Source organism: Hyperoodon ampullatus (genome assembly GCF_949752795.1).
Source record: "Hyperoodon ampullatus genome assembly, chromosome: X".
NCBI classification, from domain to species: Eukaryota; Metazoa; Chordata; class Mammalia; order Artiodactyla; family Ziphiidae; genus Hyperoodon; species Hyperoodon ampullatus.
In genome coordinates this window covers 83,249,295-83,262,960 of record NC_136913.1, presented here as the reverse complement: position 1 = coordinate 83,262,960, position 13,666 = coordinate 83,249,295, and the positions used below count along the sequence as shown (strand labels likewise).

At 35.4% G+C, this 13,666-nt stretch overlaps 1 protein-coding gene across 1 annotated transcript in view; it reads right to left on the bottom strand.

The window, feature by feature from the left end:
• DIAPH2 (diaphanous related formin 2) overlaps positions 1 to 13,666 on the bottom strand; it is a gene marked incomplete at its 5' end in the record, with an annotated part of 895,530 nt that overhangs the window by 616,615 nt on the left and 265,249 nt on the right. Inside the window, 4 exons of the mRNA XM_079728322.1 lie at positions 2,203 to 2,317; positions 3,885 to 4,199; positions 8,381 to 8,485; positions 11,750 to 11,814. Of these exons, the coding sequence (XP_079584448.1) occupies positions 2,203 to 2,317; positions 3,885 to 4,199; positions 8,381 to 8,485; positions 11,750 to 11,814 (600 nt within the window). The remainder of the gene's footprint in view (positions 1 to 2,202; positions 2,318 to 3,884; positions 4,200 to 8,380; positions 8,486 to 11,749; positions 11,815 to 13,666) is intronic.

The window sequence follows — 13,666 nt, the reverse complement described above, 5'->3', positions numbered from 1 at the left end:
TTAATCACTTCTAAGGTCCAGACAGACTCTGAAATTTTATGAAACCTATAATTCTTATGGGACTCAATACAAATACATCAATAAGTAAAAGAACAAACGCTCAACACGAAATGTGCAAATAACTAGAGGAAGCTGTTCACAGAAAAAGAGGTTAAAATTGCCTTTGAATAGAAGGAAAGCTACTCAACTTCACTCCTAATTTAAGGAGTAAAAATTATAACATGGATGATTTACCATTTCACCTCTGAGATAGGCAAAGTTTGTAGGGAAACAGATACTCATATGTATTTTAGATGTAACACTATAAGTGGACACAAACTCTTTGGAAGGAAATTTGGTAATATCTATCAAAATTGTAAATGCAGGCAGCATTTTATCCAGGAATTTCACTTCTAAAATTTATCCTACAGATAGATCCTATGTGCACAAACGTATATGTAGGTACACGTTTGCCACAGCATTGCTTGAAATAGCAAAAGGCTGGAAATAATCTAAATATCCATCAGTAGGAGACAGGTTAAATAAATTCAGATAGGCCCATACCACAGAATACCATGCAATGTGTAAAAAGAACAAAGTAGATAAACATAAACTACTATGGTGGGCCTCCCTGGTGGCGCAGTGGTTGAGAGTCCGCCTGCTGATGCAGGGGATACGGGTTCGTGCCCCGGTCTGGGAGGATCCCATATGCCGCGGAGCGGCTGGGCCCGTGAGCCATGGCCGCTGAGCCTGCGCATCCAGAGCCTGTGCTCCGCAACGGGAGAGGCCACAACAGTGAGAGGCCCGCGTACCGCAAAAAAAAAAAAAAAAAAAAAAAAAAAAAAAAAAAAAAAAAAAAAAACTACTATGGAATAATATCCAAGTATATAAAGTGAAAACAGAAAGAAGTAAAAAACAAAAAATGATATATACACATATGCTTCTAGAGGCATAGACTATTTCTAGGAGGCAATGTGGGAAATCAGTAAGAGTGGTTTCTCTTGGGAAGAAGCTGTAAGTCTGCGATTGAAGGGATATGCTTACCACACATCTTTTTATTATTATTATTATTATTAATACCTTGATGTGTAAGCATGTTTTACTTTTTCAATTTAAAAAAAGTGATTATAATAAATAGTAATCTCTGGAGTCCTTGAAGAATCCTTTAAATGTGAAGTCTAGTAGAGCAAATAAGGGAAGCAAAAGACTTGAATGGCAGGAATTTTCTTAAATGTCAAAATTCTTCAGAATACTCTAATCACCCCAGATTTCTGTATGTGTGTGCGCTTCAATCTACAAGGAACAACAAATACAGTACAAGTACCTCCAGTGTGCAAGATAAGCTAGAAGGGCTGAAAAGGAATAATTTTCACCTCTCTCTCTCTCCCTCTCTCTCTCTCTGAATCTTCCAAAATTCACATTCTCACATTCTAAGGCATGTTGTGACAAATCAGACAAATGAATGGTAAAGGAGCTAATTCCAAGGGCATGGCCATGTGGAATATATCAATTTCTTAGTTGTAAAGACTCACTCAGGCTGAAAAAACTCCTATGCTTAAGTAAGCTATCAATTCTGTGATAATTAGTAAAATAGTAATGTTAAAATGAAATACCAAAAATTCACAAACTACAATGATTAATTATGAGATTGAGAAGTTATCTATATAGTACCAAAATTATGTGTGAAATTCATAAGTGGTTAAGGATCCAATCATAAAGAAGGCACTCAATTATCAAATCAGTAAAATACACTTATTAGGTACCAGATTTTGATATTATTCCAGACAATCTGCTTATAGAAAAAAACTATCAAATTTCCAAAAAAAACAAAATGGATTAGTACAAATGTAAGACTACATAAGCACGATGGCACCAAACTTACTCCAATTACATTATTTTCTCTTACATGGTGAATCAACAGATTCATCCCCTCTGCTTCTCAGTAAAAATGACAACTTTACAATAGAGGAGTATAAGTTACATATTAAACAATAAAAATAAAACCCATATTTTCAGATGAATAATAACATTTATGCAAAATAAATTTAACAGGAAAAAAGCTATCCTTCTTTCGTTGTTAGGTAAAATACAGTTAATATGTCAATCTAATTATGTTTGACTCTGCCCCAAAAATTATACATGTACACATTACTAGAAATTTTTAGCAAAGCACTGAATTCAATATATCAGAACAAGAACTCTATATTAAAAAATAAAATATACCTTTTATCTGGGTAGCGAAATTCAGTGCCAATTTTGCAAAGAGATCTGGGTTTTCAAACTTCTCTTCCTTAACTTTCAACCAGAAACAGTTCTCAGACAATTCTTTGGGTTCAATCTGAAACAAAAATAACAAAGGTAAGGTTCTAAATTATTACTTCATATTTAATTTTTCAAAGAATTCACTTTCACCAAGGTAGAATGATATCACCTTTATTCATCTACCTACTAAATCAATTTTAGGATCTATCAAAACAACACTTTTTAAGTAAACATTCAGTGGGAAAGTCACAGACTTCTACTAGTGTACAGAAAAACACACAACAGCAACAGGCCATGTAGCAAATTACATTTTAAAAAATCTTCTACTGGAAGGAATCTTAAAAATAATTTAGTAAATCCCTCCCCCCAACTTACATACCTTCTTCTTGCTCCTGGATTTTTAACAATGGGGAAACTGAGATTCAGAAAAGTAAATTTCCCATGGCTGCAGAAAATAACCATAATAGCTGACACTTACATACCTCCTAAAATGTGTCAGGTACTCCTTTAAGTGATTTCACACATTAATTCATCTCATCTAATCCTCACAATAATCCTTTGAAGTAGGACCTGTTATTATCTCCATGTTAAAGATGAGGAAACCGAGCCCCAGGAAGTCTGAGTGGCTGCCCAAGCTAGTAAATAGCGAAGATGGCTTTCAAACCCAGGAAGTGTAGGTCCACAGAATTGTGCTCTCAGCCACTACACTGAAACCCAATATTAGAACTGTGCATTTTCCAGTACATATCATGATGCTTTGTGATATGTAAGTGCCATTACGCTATATGCTTAATTGCTAAATTAACATATCATTACATTTACACACACAGATAACTGGGCCAGCAGCTTCTGGGTCCTATAGTTTGGTCCATTGTGCTTAACAAAAAATAACTACATTCCAAAAACATTTATACCTCCTTTACTCTTATGAGCAAAGCATAAGTTTATGCTTAATTTTAAAAATGATTTAACCATTATTCTGGTCAAACCAATTTAATATGTATATACTGTCAGATATCACTGTAACTATGTTCTTGGAATAGACATTTCCCCAAATGGTGGCCTGGTTAATTGTATTTTCATTAGATTTGTTCCCAGTGAATGCGGACTGTGTCAATCTTGATAATAAGCTTTTTATAAGACATGTTATTTGATAATAATAAAGCAAAATAAAATTCAAAAGAAAAATCTTTCACACATCATATAAAGAAACAGTTTATGTCTCTACTGAATACTGTCAGCGATTCCACACTATCTGAAAGTTTAAAACTAAAAAAAAAACTAATAATTTTCTAAGAAAAACATAACTAAAAAGGCCCATTAATACAAAGATTATATTTAAGAATGTTATAGCAATTAAAGTTAACATTGGTAAAAGAATCAAAATTATTTTTCATATACTATTCTCTAAAACCACTTTCACTTTCCTTTTGTCTTCTATGTTAATTTCAAGTTGTCTGTGGAGTTTCCAATTCTCCAGCTATGAAAGATGAACATAAGACGGTGAACTCACAAGCGAAAGCAAAAGAATCAGTGGTCATGTTCTCAATTACTATATCATACTTATAAGTAGCAATATGTCATTCACACATTAATGAGCAACTATGACTGGCAAAGCCATAAAGCTATAGTCATAGTATTACCTTTGACCAATTGATCCTCTTCATGGACACCTCAGGTTTATATATTTTTTTATGCTTCATTCCATATGGCAGATCAACTGTTCCCGGAGGAGGAGGAGGAACTCCTCCAAGGGGAGGTGGTGGAGGAGGTCCCCCAAACAAAGGCAGTGGTGATGCTATTCCATGTACCCCAGGTAAAGGAGGTGGAGGAGGAGGGGGACCTCCTCCGGGTAGAGGTGGTGCTGGTGGAGGTGGGGGCGGGGGTGGCCCAGCACCTGGCAATGGAGGTGGTAGAGGAGGGCCTGGAATTCCTGATGAACCTGAGAGTCCATGTCCCTGAAATATAAAATAACCCAATGCTTATTTAAATGCTTACAGTAAAGTATAGTAGCAAAGAAAACTTATCAGTAGACATTTGTGGCTGGGTTGTTTAAGATTTATTTAATTTAGCAACATCTAAGGGCTTAAGAATACATGAAAAAGACTTGCATAGATTTTTGGTAAGCATTCTAAACCCTGGATAATGACTAACTCTGCTAATATACTAAGGCTAGGAAAGTTGGCATGCTCAAAGATTTTGTGAAACACTCCTCCAAAATAATGAAACTTACCTTTCATTATAAATATATGCAAAGAAGAAGTACTGTATATGGCTTGGGCCTGTTAAGACTAGTTGGTATGAATACGGGATGATTAATACAAAATAACTGATTTAATTCCCTTGGAGACGATTAGCTTTACACGAAGAGTCTGTCTCATAGCACCAGTAACTTAGCTATCTTCTAATACCAAGAATTAATGCTAAGTAACATCCATTGCATAATAATACAGGTTTATCAATGTTTTTACATCTATTATTTCTTTTCATCCTTATTATAACCCTATAATGTAGGTTGGGTATTTTTATCTCACCGCTTATAGATGAGGAAACTGTAACTGCAAAGAGGTTCAATGACTAACCAAAGGTCACACAGTCTGAAATATGATTAAGATTTACATGTGATTCTTCTCATATCTAAAGCAGTCCTCTTTCCACTACAACAGACTAGCTCCTAATGAATGGGTGTCAGTTGCCTTGAGTGGAATTAATTACAGCTTGCAGTATGAGCAGATTATAACTTATTTCTCCCATCAGAAAGAAACTTCAAGCTCATTCTCTAATAATGATGGATGACAGCTGACGGAGATCACTGCATTCCATATTGCCCACTTTTTGATTATTAATCTGGACCTGTTTCTTTAAACCATTACTGATGACAACGGTTTACTTTCCGAAATGAAAATGAATATAAAAGTGAGTTTGTTAATTATAAACATTCCTATGAAAGTCCTACAAATGAACACGCATCTTCTGTAATTGAGATACGACATTAGACTAACTGAATGAAAAGTTTAAAACTATTAACATGTCTTGGTATAGTGTTATTTTAATTTGGGGAGAAACTCTTCTAATCTTTACTAATATGAAATTCCTCCACAGACTACTTAATTGAACTAAACAAACTTAGTATTATCTTTACATAATAAATAAGTGGAAGCCTATTTTTGAAACAATCAACTTAAAGGATTGACCCATTTACAAGAATGTTAAAAATTAACAATCACAGGTAAACAGCATCACAGAAATGTTTCTCCTAATATTCAGTGCACATTGTCCACAAATATTTTATTCACACATATGAATGTTTATGTGTGTATATACATATATACAACTAAAGTGTTTATACACTTAAATGACAATCCTCTCCTGGAATGCAATCCCCTCCTGAGATTAGGAAGAAGGATAGGAATAAAATATGCAAATTCTTTCTATTTTATTTTTAATGCAGCAAAACTATAGAAAACAGTCTGATTTTTCCAATCTTGATTGAAATAGCAAAGAAATTCTGAGGAAAATTAAAATAATTTTTCTGAAAAGTTCAGTAAATTAGTAATTTACCCTATAAATTTTGTATATAAATGGATTTGTTTAATAATTTGAAAGGTAAAATGTGTATCCCATATTTTGTATTAATTGACAGCAAAATGAAAGTAATGCTTGTTTATAAACATAAAATTTTGCCTCTATGAGATCATGTTTATGATATAAAACTTGTGTAACCACAAAAATGCTATTACTTTAAAATAGGACTTTTTACTCAAGTTAATTAGATATTTTACAAATTGAATAAAAGTCTCAAATGCCACCAGCCTTAAAATCAAATCATATCAGCCCTTTTCTTCCCTCCTATGAACTATTAGGAATGGAACAATTAAATGAGACCACAATAGAGTATTCAGAATTGAATACGGCAAATGGACCATTTACTATTTGACACAATTTGGGGTGCACTAGAAAGTACTGTGTGACTCTGCACTTTTCCAGATCCGTTGATAATAAATAAGCAACTACACAATTAAATGGTAAGGTCCTGTGCTAGGTGCAGTAGGGACTTTAATAAGAGTAAGCACAGGAAGTAAAGACATTGTCCTCAAAGTGTTTATGCTGCAGGGGAAGGGATAAAGCAGGCACACCACCAAATATGATAGGAGTGGTCTACAAAAGTGATATAAAAGTTCAAAGAAATTCCCAGAGTTTTGGGTGACGCTTTCCAAAGGATGTTATACTGAGCTGATCCTTAAAGGAGATGTTTCATTGGCACAGAGGAGCAAGGGAGGGTGTTTCTGAGAGAGAATAATTTAAGTCAGCATTTCTCAACTAAGTTCCATGAACAAACTCTTCTGCAGGAGATATTAATAGGTGGTCTGAGATAAAGGGTTCTGTGGCTAAATGAGTTTGAGAAAGCTATAGGAAAAATAGTTCGACAGGTTTCTTTAATGTAGGCCATCTCAGACCCTTTAGTATGCTAATGAGAATGATGAATCTCTAAGAGGAGAATTTCAAGCATACCAAATTTATTGGACTATGGAATGCTTTCCTCATGAAAAACCTATTAGCATCTCTGTAACTAATGTCTGGGAAATGCTGGCCAAAAGAAAAGTGTGGAGACAGTAAATTCTACATGTGAAGGGAGGAGGAAAGGTGACTTAGCTGCAACAGAGGCTGGAGTTAGGGGAGCAGAGACGAGGCTGCAAAGGGGAGATAAGGGAGCCCTGGATAGAAGGCCTTCAAATTCCCGGGAAGGAGATTTTTTTCTTTAATCCTGAATGCAACAGGCAACCATTGAACATATTAAAGCCTGGAGTGACAATAATCAGGGCAGTGTTTTAAGAAGATTAATTTGAAACGACATAAAGCATGAATCTGAAGAGGAAGAGACTATAGGCATAGCGGAAAGTTTGGAAACTACTGTAATATTCCAGGCAGGATGGAATGAGAGAGTGGCCCTGTGGGGTTCAGGGTTTTGATGCAAAGCATAAAAAAGAGAAAGAACTGACATAAAACAGTGACCAATTTAATAATCTGTCAGGAGGCAGGGCGGGGAAAAGGCCAGGACAACTCCAGCTTCACAATAAAAAAAAATTGGTGGTAAAATTTAAACAAATAAGAATGGAGACCAAGCTGGTTTGAGGACAGAGAAGTGACCACAAATAATGGGTTTGATTTCAACATGCAGCAGGACCTGCCCACGCGGAGATCTAATCAAGAGCTGGAAATAGACGACAAATCCAGGGGACTTGACACCTACTAAAAGGTGATATTTGAATTTATGATATTGGATGGGATATTAGTGCAAGGACACACAGAGAAAAAAGAGCAGAGGACAGAACACTGGGGAATGTCATCATTTGGAGGATGAAAACAAAGAGAAACTGAGTTCTGAGACATGTAGAAAACGAAGTCAGATGACACAAAAAGGAGAGATTGAGTGAAAAGAAATTATCAAATATTACAGATAAGTGAAAGAGGCTAAGGGTAGGAAAAGGCCACTGCATTGGGTAATGTGGAGTTCACTGTTGACTTCTGAAGTCACTTTTCAGTAGATTGACAGAAACAGACCTAGTCAATCAACAAACACCCTACTGGGCATCTATGAGGCTAAGAACTAATCTTATGTTTCTTTATATTCATTTAAAAAATATGTTGTGTTGAGAGTATGTAATCAGCTCTAAAATTTAGACACCATAATTAAGATTTTAAGTGTATATGGGGGGTTTTCATCATAGGGAATGTTGGTGGAAATATAAAGTTTATAGATTTTGAAATTATGGTAGTCGAGATTTAAAGAGATCTCAAAAAGCTTTAATGAGCATTTCCACATTCCTTTTGAAAGAAAATACTATGCATCCAATTTTTCAAATCATCATGAAAATTTCATCTCAAGAAAGAGTTTTGCTTGTGTAATACATTCCTTTAAAAAATATTCAGGGCAGTTTATGCAATGAATGCCATATTTTTATCCAAACATTAAAATGATTTATTGTCCTGGAAAATCAAATCTGTAGTTATTTCAAGTAAAATGGGAAACTACCAGAAAGTCTGCTTCTGGTCACCTTTTTCCCTTCATCTAACAAGACAGTTTTCTACCTTCGAACTCAATGTGACATGACACAAAGTCTGTATCTTGTTTCATTACCTGGGTTCGAAGTTGTTGGATTTCTGTTTCAAGCTCTTTGATTTTTTCTTCTCTTTTTTGAAGCTCAGCTTGAGCTTCCTGTCGAGCTGTGAATTCTTCATCGAACTGCAATGATCACCACCATAAATGTACACTTAATAATACAGTTTTGAGAAAGCTTTAAACAACAATATGTATTAAATAAGTGGAGTGTCTTTTGCTACTTAAATTTCCCAGGCCACTCAGAAAATCAGAGCTCTTGATTATTTTATGGCAATTGAGCACCTCCATGGGGATGGGGTGGTAGTAAAGAAGAACTATGTCCCCAGCCCAAGGTAAAAAAACCCATTTTCACTTCTGAAAAAAACATACTAAACAAAATTTTAAAAGGGTGGAGTAAGAAGGCTCTCTTCATATATAATGGACATTTTTGTGTTTTGTTATTGAAAGTTAGGTTTTAGAATTAATCATTTTTTTAATGTTTCATCCCATACTTTTACGTTTATTTAATTAGAAAATGAAACCTAAAAATTAGGAATCAAGCAGTTCAACTCTTTAAAACTATATTTAATCTTGATAAGAGACTGTACTTTTAGAACGCTCAAACGGATGTACATTAATACAAATCAGACTATTTTTATTATAATCTTAATTGTCTAGCATTCAAAAAGTGATGCTCCACAAAATCTGACAGTAGAATGATATATGCTCTAATGGCATTCTCATTCAGATGTTTAACCAAAACACTTGTATAAAATGTCATAAGAGGGAAGATGAGAGGTTAAATTACAGCGTGCTAAGCCAAAGAGACCATCAGAATGGTGACTATCCATTTACTGCATCCTGCCCAGCACTTACCTCAGTCAGGTGAATACTGCTCATGTCCAGCTATAGAACATTTCCCCTTTATTGTCACTGTCACTTCAAGTTATTTTAGAAGTCTATACATTATTCCAAAAATGTTATTTATGTTTTTAAAAGTGATATATCTTACTGCCAAAAACTGCCTTTAGAGTTTGTGGAAGAAGGAAAAAGTGTGTTTACTGTTAATAAATATTCCTCCTCATAGTAGACTTGACCTTTGGAAATTATAAAATGCCATTCAGATCCAGTCTGAAGAAAGAGTGGGTGAGCAAAGTGGATAATAGTGTTTGAGTCAAACCTGCAATACTACTTAATTAATTATTTTATTCATCTTTACTTGAGTCCTGGGAAAATGTCCCACAGAGGTTGGTCCAAATCGTTTCTAATCTCTTTACATTTCAAACTTACCCTGATCCTTCAGTATCAGCAAATGACCTTGTTTCCTAGGTCACTGAGAAGATGGAGCTTTTTTGACTTCACTAGTATACATGTTAAGATTGATCTGATTCTGGGACTTCCCTGGTTGCACAGTGGTTAAGACCCCATGCTCCCAATGCAGGGGGCCTGGGTTCGATCCCTGGTCAGGTAACTAGATCCCACACGCATGTCGCAACTAAGAGTTCGCGTGCCACAACTAAGGAGCACATGAGCCGCAATTAAGGAGCCTGCCTGCCGCAACAAAGAAGCCCCCCTGCCACAACTAAGGAGCCCACCTACAGCAACTAAGATCCAGAGCAACCAAATAAATAAATAAATATTTTAAAAAAATTTGATCTGATTCTATACTCCCAGCCTCCTTGCCAGTGTTATCTTCTCCCGTGTGCTTCTCAAGCATGCTGTCCACACAAGCACACAATTTTGCTCTACAAATGGTTTATTAGTACACTTGCGGAGAGGCACACAAGGCTTCTGCTTGTAATTTAAAATGATCTTAATCTGTAAACCTACAGAGAAGCCTGAGATATGTGAGCTGGAAGACTTCTTACAAGTCCACTAACCTTATTCTCTCCTTTTAAGGATGAAAAAATTAAGATCCAAGGAGAGTAAATGGCTTAAAGTCACAGCTAACTAGCAGAAACACTGAGACCAGATCTTACAACTACCGCTTCTCATTCTAGCTGTCCCCCTTCATTTTTATTTTCTTTTCTTTCTTTTCTTTTTTTTTTTTACTACTTTATACTGCCTCTTAAAATCACCCAGAATAAGAGAAGGTACGCAGATAACCACTGGGAGACCATACATGTTTTCATTCTAAATGTTGGCGAGGAGAATAAAGCATCAAACACTGAAATTTCTTTTTTATTATTTCAGGACTCCTTTTCCAATAATAGATGCTTACAGAAATTTTTACCAGATAGATCATCACAATTTGCTCCAGCCTTGTGGTATCTAATCACAGTGCCAGAGAAAAAGAGATCCTAAGATTTTCAAAGGGAATTTTAAATGTGCTACTTAAAACAAGAACATTAGAAATATAAAGGTCTACTAATCGAAAAATGTACAGTTTCTTTCACCAATAAAAATGACGGCTTCACACAAACATTTTATGCTCAAGCTCTTAAAATCTATTCTAGTAACTGAAAGAGCAAAAACATTTCTTCAGATGCCCTGAAGTAACTTCAGTAATACTCTATAATTTCTAGAGTGATAGGAAAAGTGATTATTTAATCTCCAAGGTAAGTCATAACTTTGAAGAGACAGCAATATGTAAGCACTTTATCTTGCTGTCAAAAGACTCAAAACTGTAGAGCTTTTAGACTTGGGCTTCAATCCTTCTCCTTCCACCAACAGGAGAGAAATACTATACTAATGCTTTATAGGGTCTAAAACCAAACAATGCAACTTTCCGTAGAAGTTCATAAAATTGTAGCTATGCTTTCATGAAATAAGGAAAAGACCATCTGAGATCTAAATAAAATTCAGATATTCATAAAGTTGGCATTTACATGAGGCATTACACAAAGAAAGGGGAACCTCAAATTCCACTAAGACTACATACATGGAGTAGCAGCATCACTTTAAAAATGGTAATTACAAAATTCAAAGAAGATAAGTCTAAGCAGAGAGAGACAAAGAGAAAGAAAATATTGCATCATTCTGTTTCTATCAATAGCACTGATTTAAAGAACATAACAGATAAGACTAGCTAAACATCTCCACAGTTCTCCAAGGAGCTAACTACTGTTAAGTGAGAGCTGCAGGAAAGCAATGGGGGAATGTGTTTTGGTTGACCATTTCAAACTATATGCTTCCAGCAACCTAATTTTATTTCATTTATCAGTTTAGTAGAATATGGTTAGTGTTATTCTTCCATAATGGATTAAAGGTGATGAGCAGGGAACAGTAGCAACCTTATCCTACTGGGAAAGAAATCAATATTCTGTGGTGGTGTCTGAATCCAGAAACATAAAGAACTATATAACTGAAACAACATTTATAAGGCCTCGCATAAGGAAACAAGGTAGAATATGTACTGTGATTACATTTTACATTTCATAATTACGGCTAATATTTGATAAGTCTTACCTTCTTTGAAAATTCTGCTGCTTTTTGTTCACTTTCTTCAACTTTTGCCTTGTTCACACAAGAATCTATTAAGATTGATGAAAAATGATTAGAAATTATTGCATTGGATCACTAGGCAAATAATGGCTACCAGCCTATAATTCTACTATGTAAACTATCATTTTTATGTCAATTGCTGTTAGAGGGAAATTGACCTATACTGCACATAAAACATAAACTACCAGGTTTCTTTTGTATACCAACTGAATTCAATGATAGCATTGTTGAGGCACAAAACCTAGCATCCAAGAATATATTTGACTCAATCATCATCATTTTAAAGGTATTCCATTATTTACCAACTTTAACAATTATAGAACTCTTTAAAAATTTTTTTGTAGTTTATTATGGGTGGAGAAGTGCCAAAGAATCTATGCTATGCTTAAGATTATTAAAGATCAGGAACTTCCCTGGTGGTCCAGTGGTAAAGATTCCGCCTTACAAAGCAGGGGACTCGGGTCCAATCCCTCGTCAGGGAACTAAGATCCCACATGCTGCAGGGCAAATAAGCCCGCGCACCACAACTACTGAGCTCCTGCGCCTCACCTAGAGCCCGCATGCTGCAAAGGACAGAGCCCACGTGCTCTGGAACCCATGCGCCACAACTAAAGAGCCAACGCGCCCTGGAGTCTACACACCACAACGAGAGAAAAGAAAACCTGCACGCCACAACTCAAGAGAAGCCCACGCGATGCAACGAAGAGCCCGGGCCACAACGAAGAGCTTGTGCCATAACGAAAGATCCCGCACACCTCAATGAAGATCCCGCATGCCACAACAAAGACCCGATGGAGCCAAAAATTTTTAAAAATAAAATAATTTTTTAAAAAAATCAACAAGCTCATCTTAAAATATCATATTAAAAAAAGATTATTAAGGCTCAAAATGGCCTTAAAATAAGGCTACAGGGGAAGATACAATAACATTCATTAATTCAGGCTTCCTAAAGAAAGATTTCACTTGAACAACTTCTGAACAGGGGCAGAATATAGTATTACATAAATAAGATAACAAACATCAAACTTCTCAGGTCTAATCAAACACTCCAAAATATAAATAAGTGAAGAACCTCTTTTGGGAAATATTCTCAATACCGTATACACAGTTTATTCTGTATACCTATACTTAGCCATCCTATACCTATTTATTTACCTAAAAGAAATGAAAGCATATGTCTATACCCAGAATTGTATGTGAATGCTCATAGCAGCTTTATTTATAATAGCTAAAACTAAGAAATAATCCAAATGTCCATCAACAAGTAAATGTATAAACAGATTGTGCTATATCGATATACCGTGAAAGTACTCAGTTATGAAAACAAATGATACATGCCAATACCACAACACAAATGAACCGCAAAATAATTATGCTGAATGAAAAAATCCAGCAAAGACAGTACATGCTGTATGTTTCCATTTACATAAAATTTTAGAAAACTAGTCTATACCAAGAGAAGATCAGTGATTGTCTCACAATGGAGAGAAGGGGGAAACATGGGAAGAAGACTACAAATGAGAATGCAGAAATTTTAGGGGGTGACAGAGATGCTTATTATCGTTTTTTTTAAATTTTATGTTCTTATACAGCAGGTACTTATCAGTTATCAATTTTATACATATTAGTGTATACATGTCAATCCTAATCTCCCAATTCATCACACCACCACACCACCCCACCACCACTTTCCCCACCTGGTGTCCATACGTTTGTTCTCTTCATCTGTGTCTCAATTTCTGCCCTGCAAACTGGTTCATCTGTACCATTTTTCTAGGTTCCACATATATGTGTTAATATACGATATTTGTTTTTCTCTTTCTGACTTACTTCACTCTGTATGACAGTCTCTAGATCCATCCACGTCTCTACAAATGACCC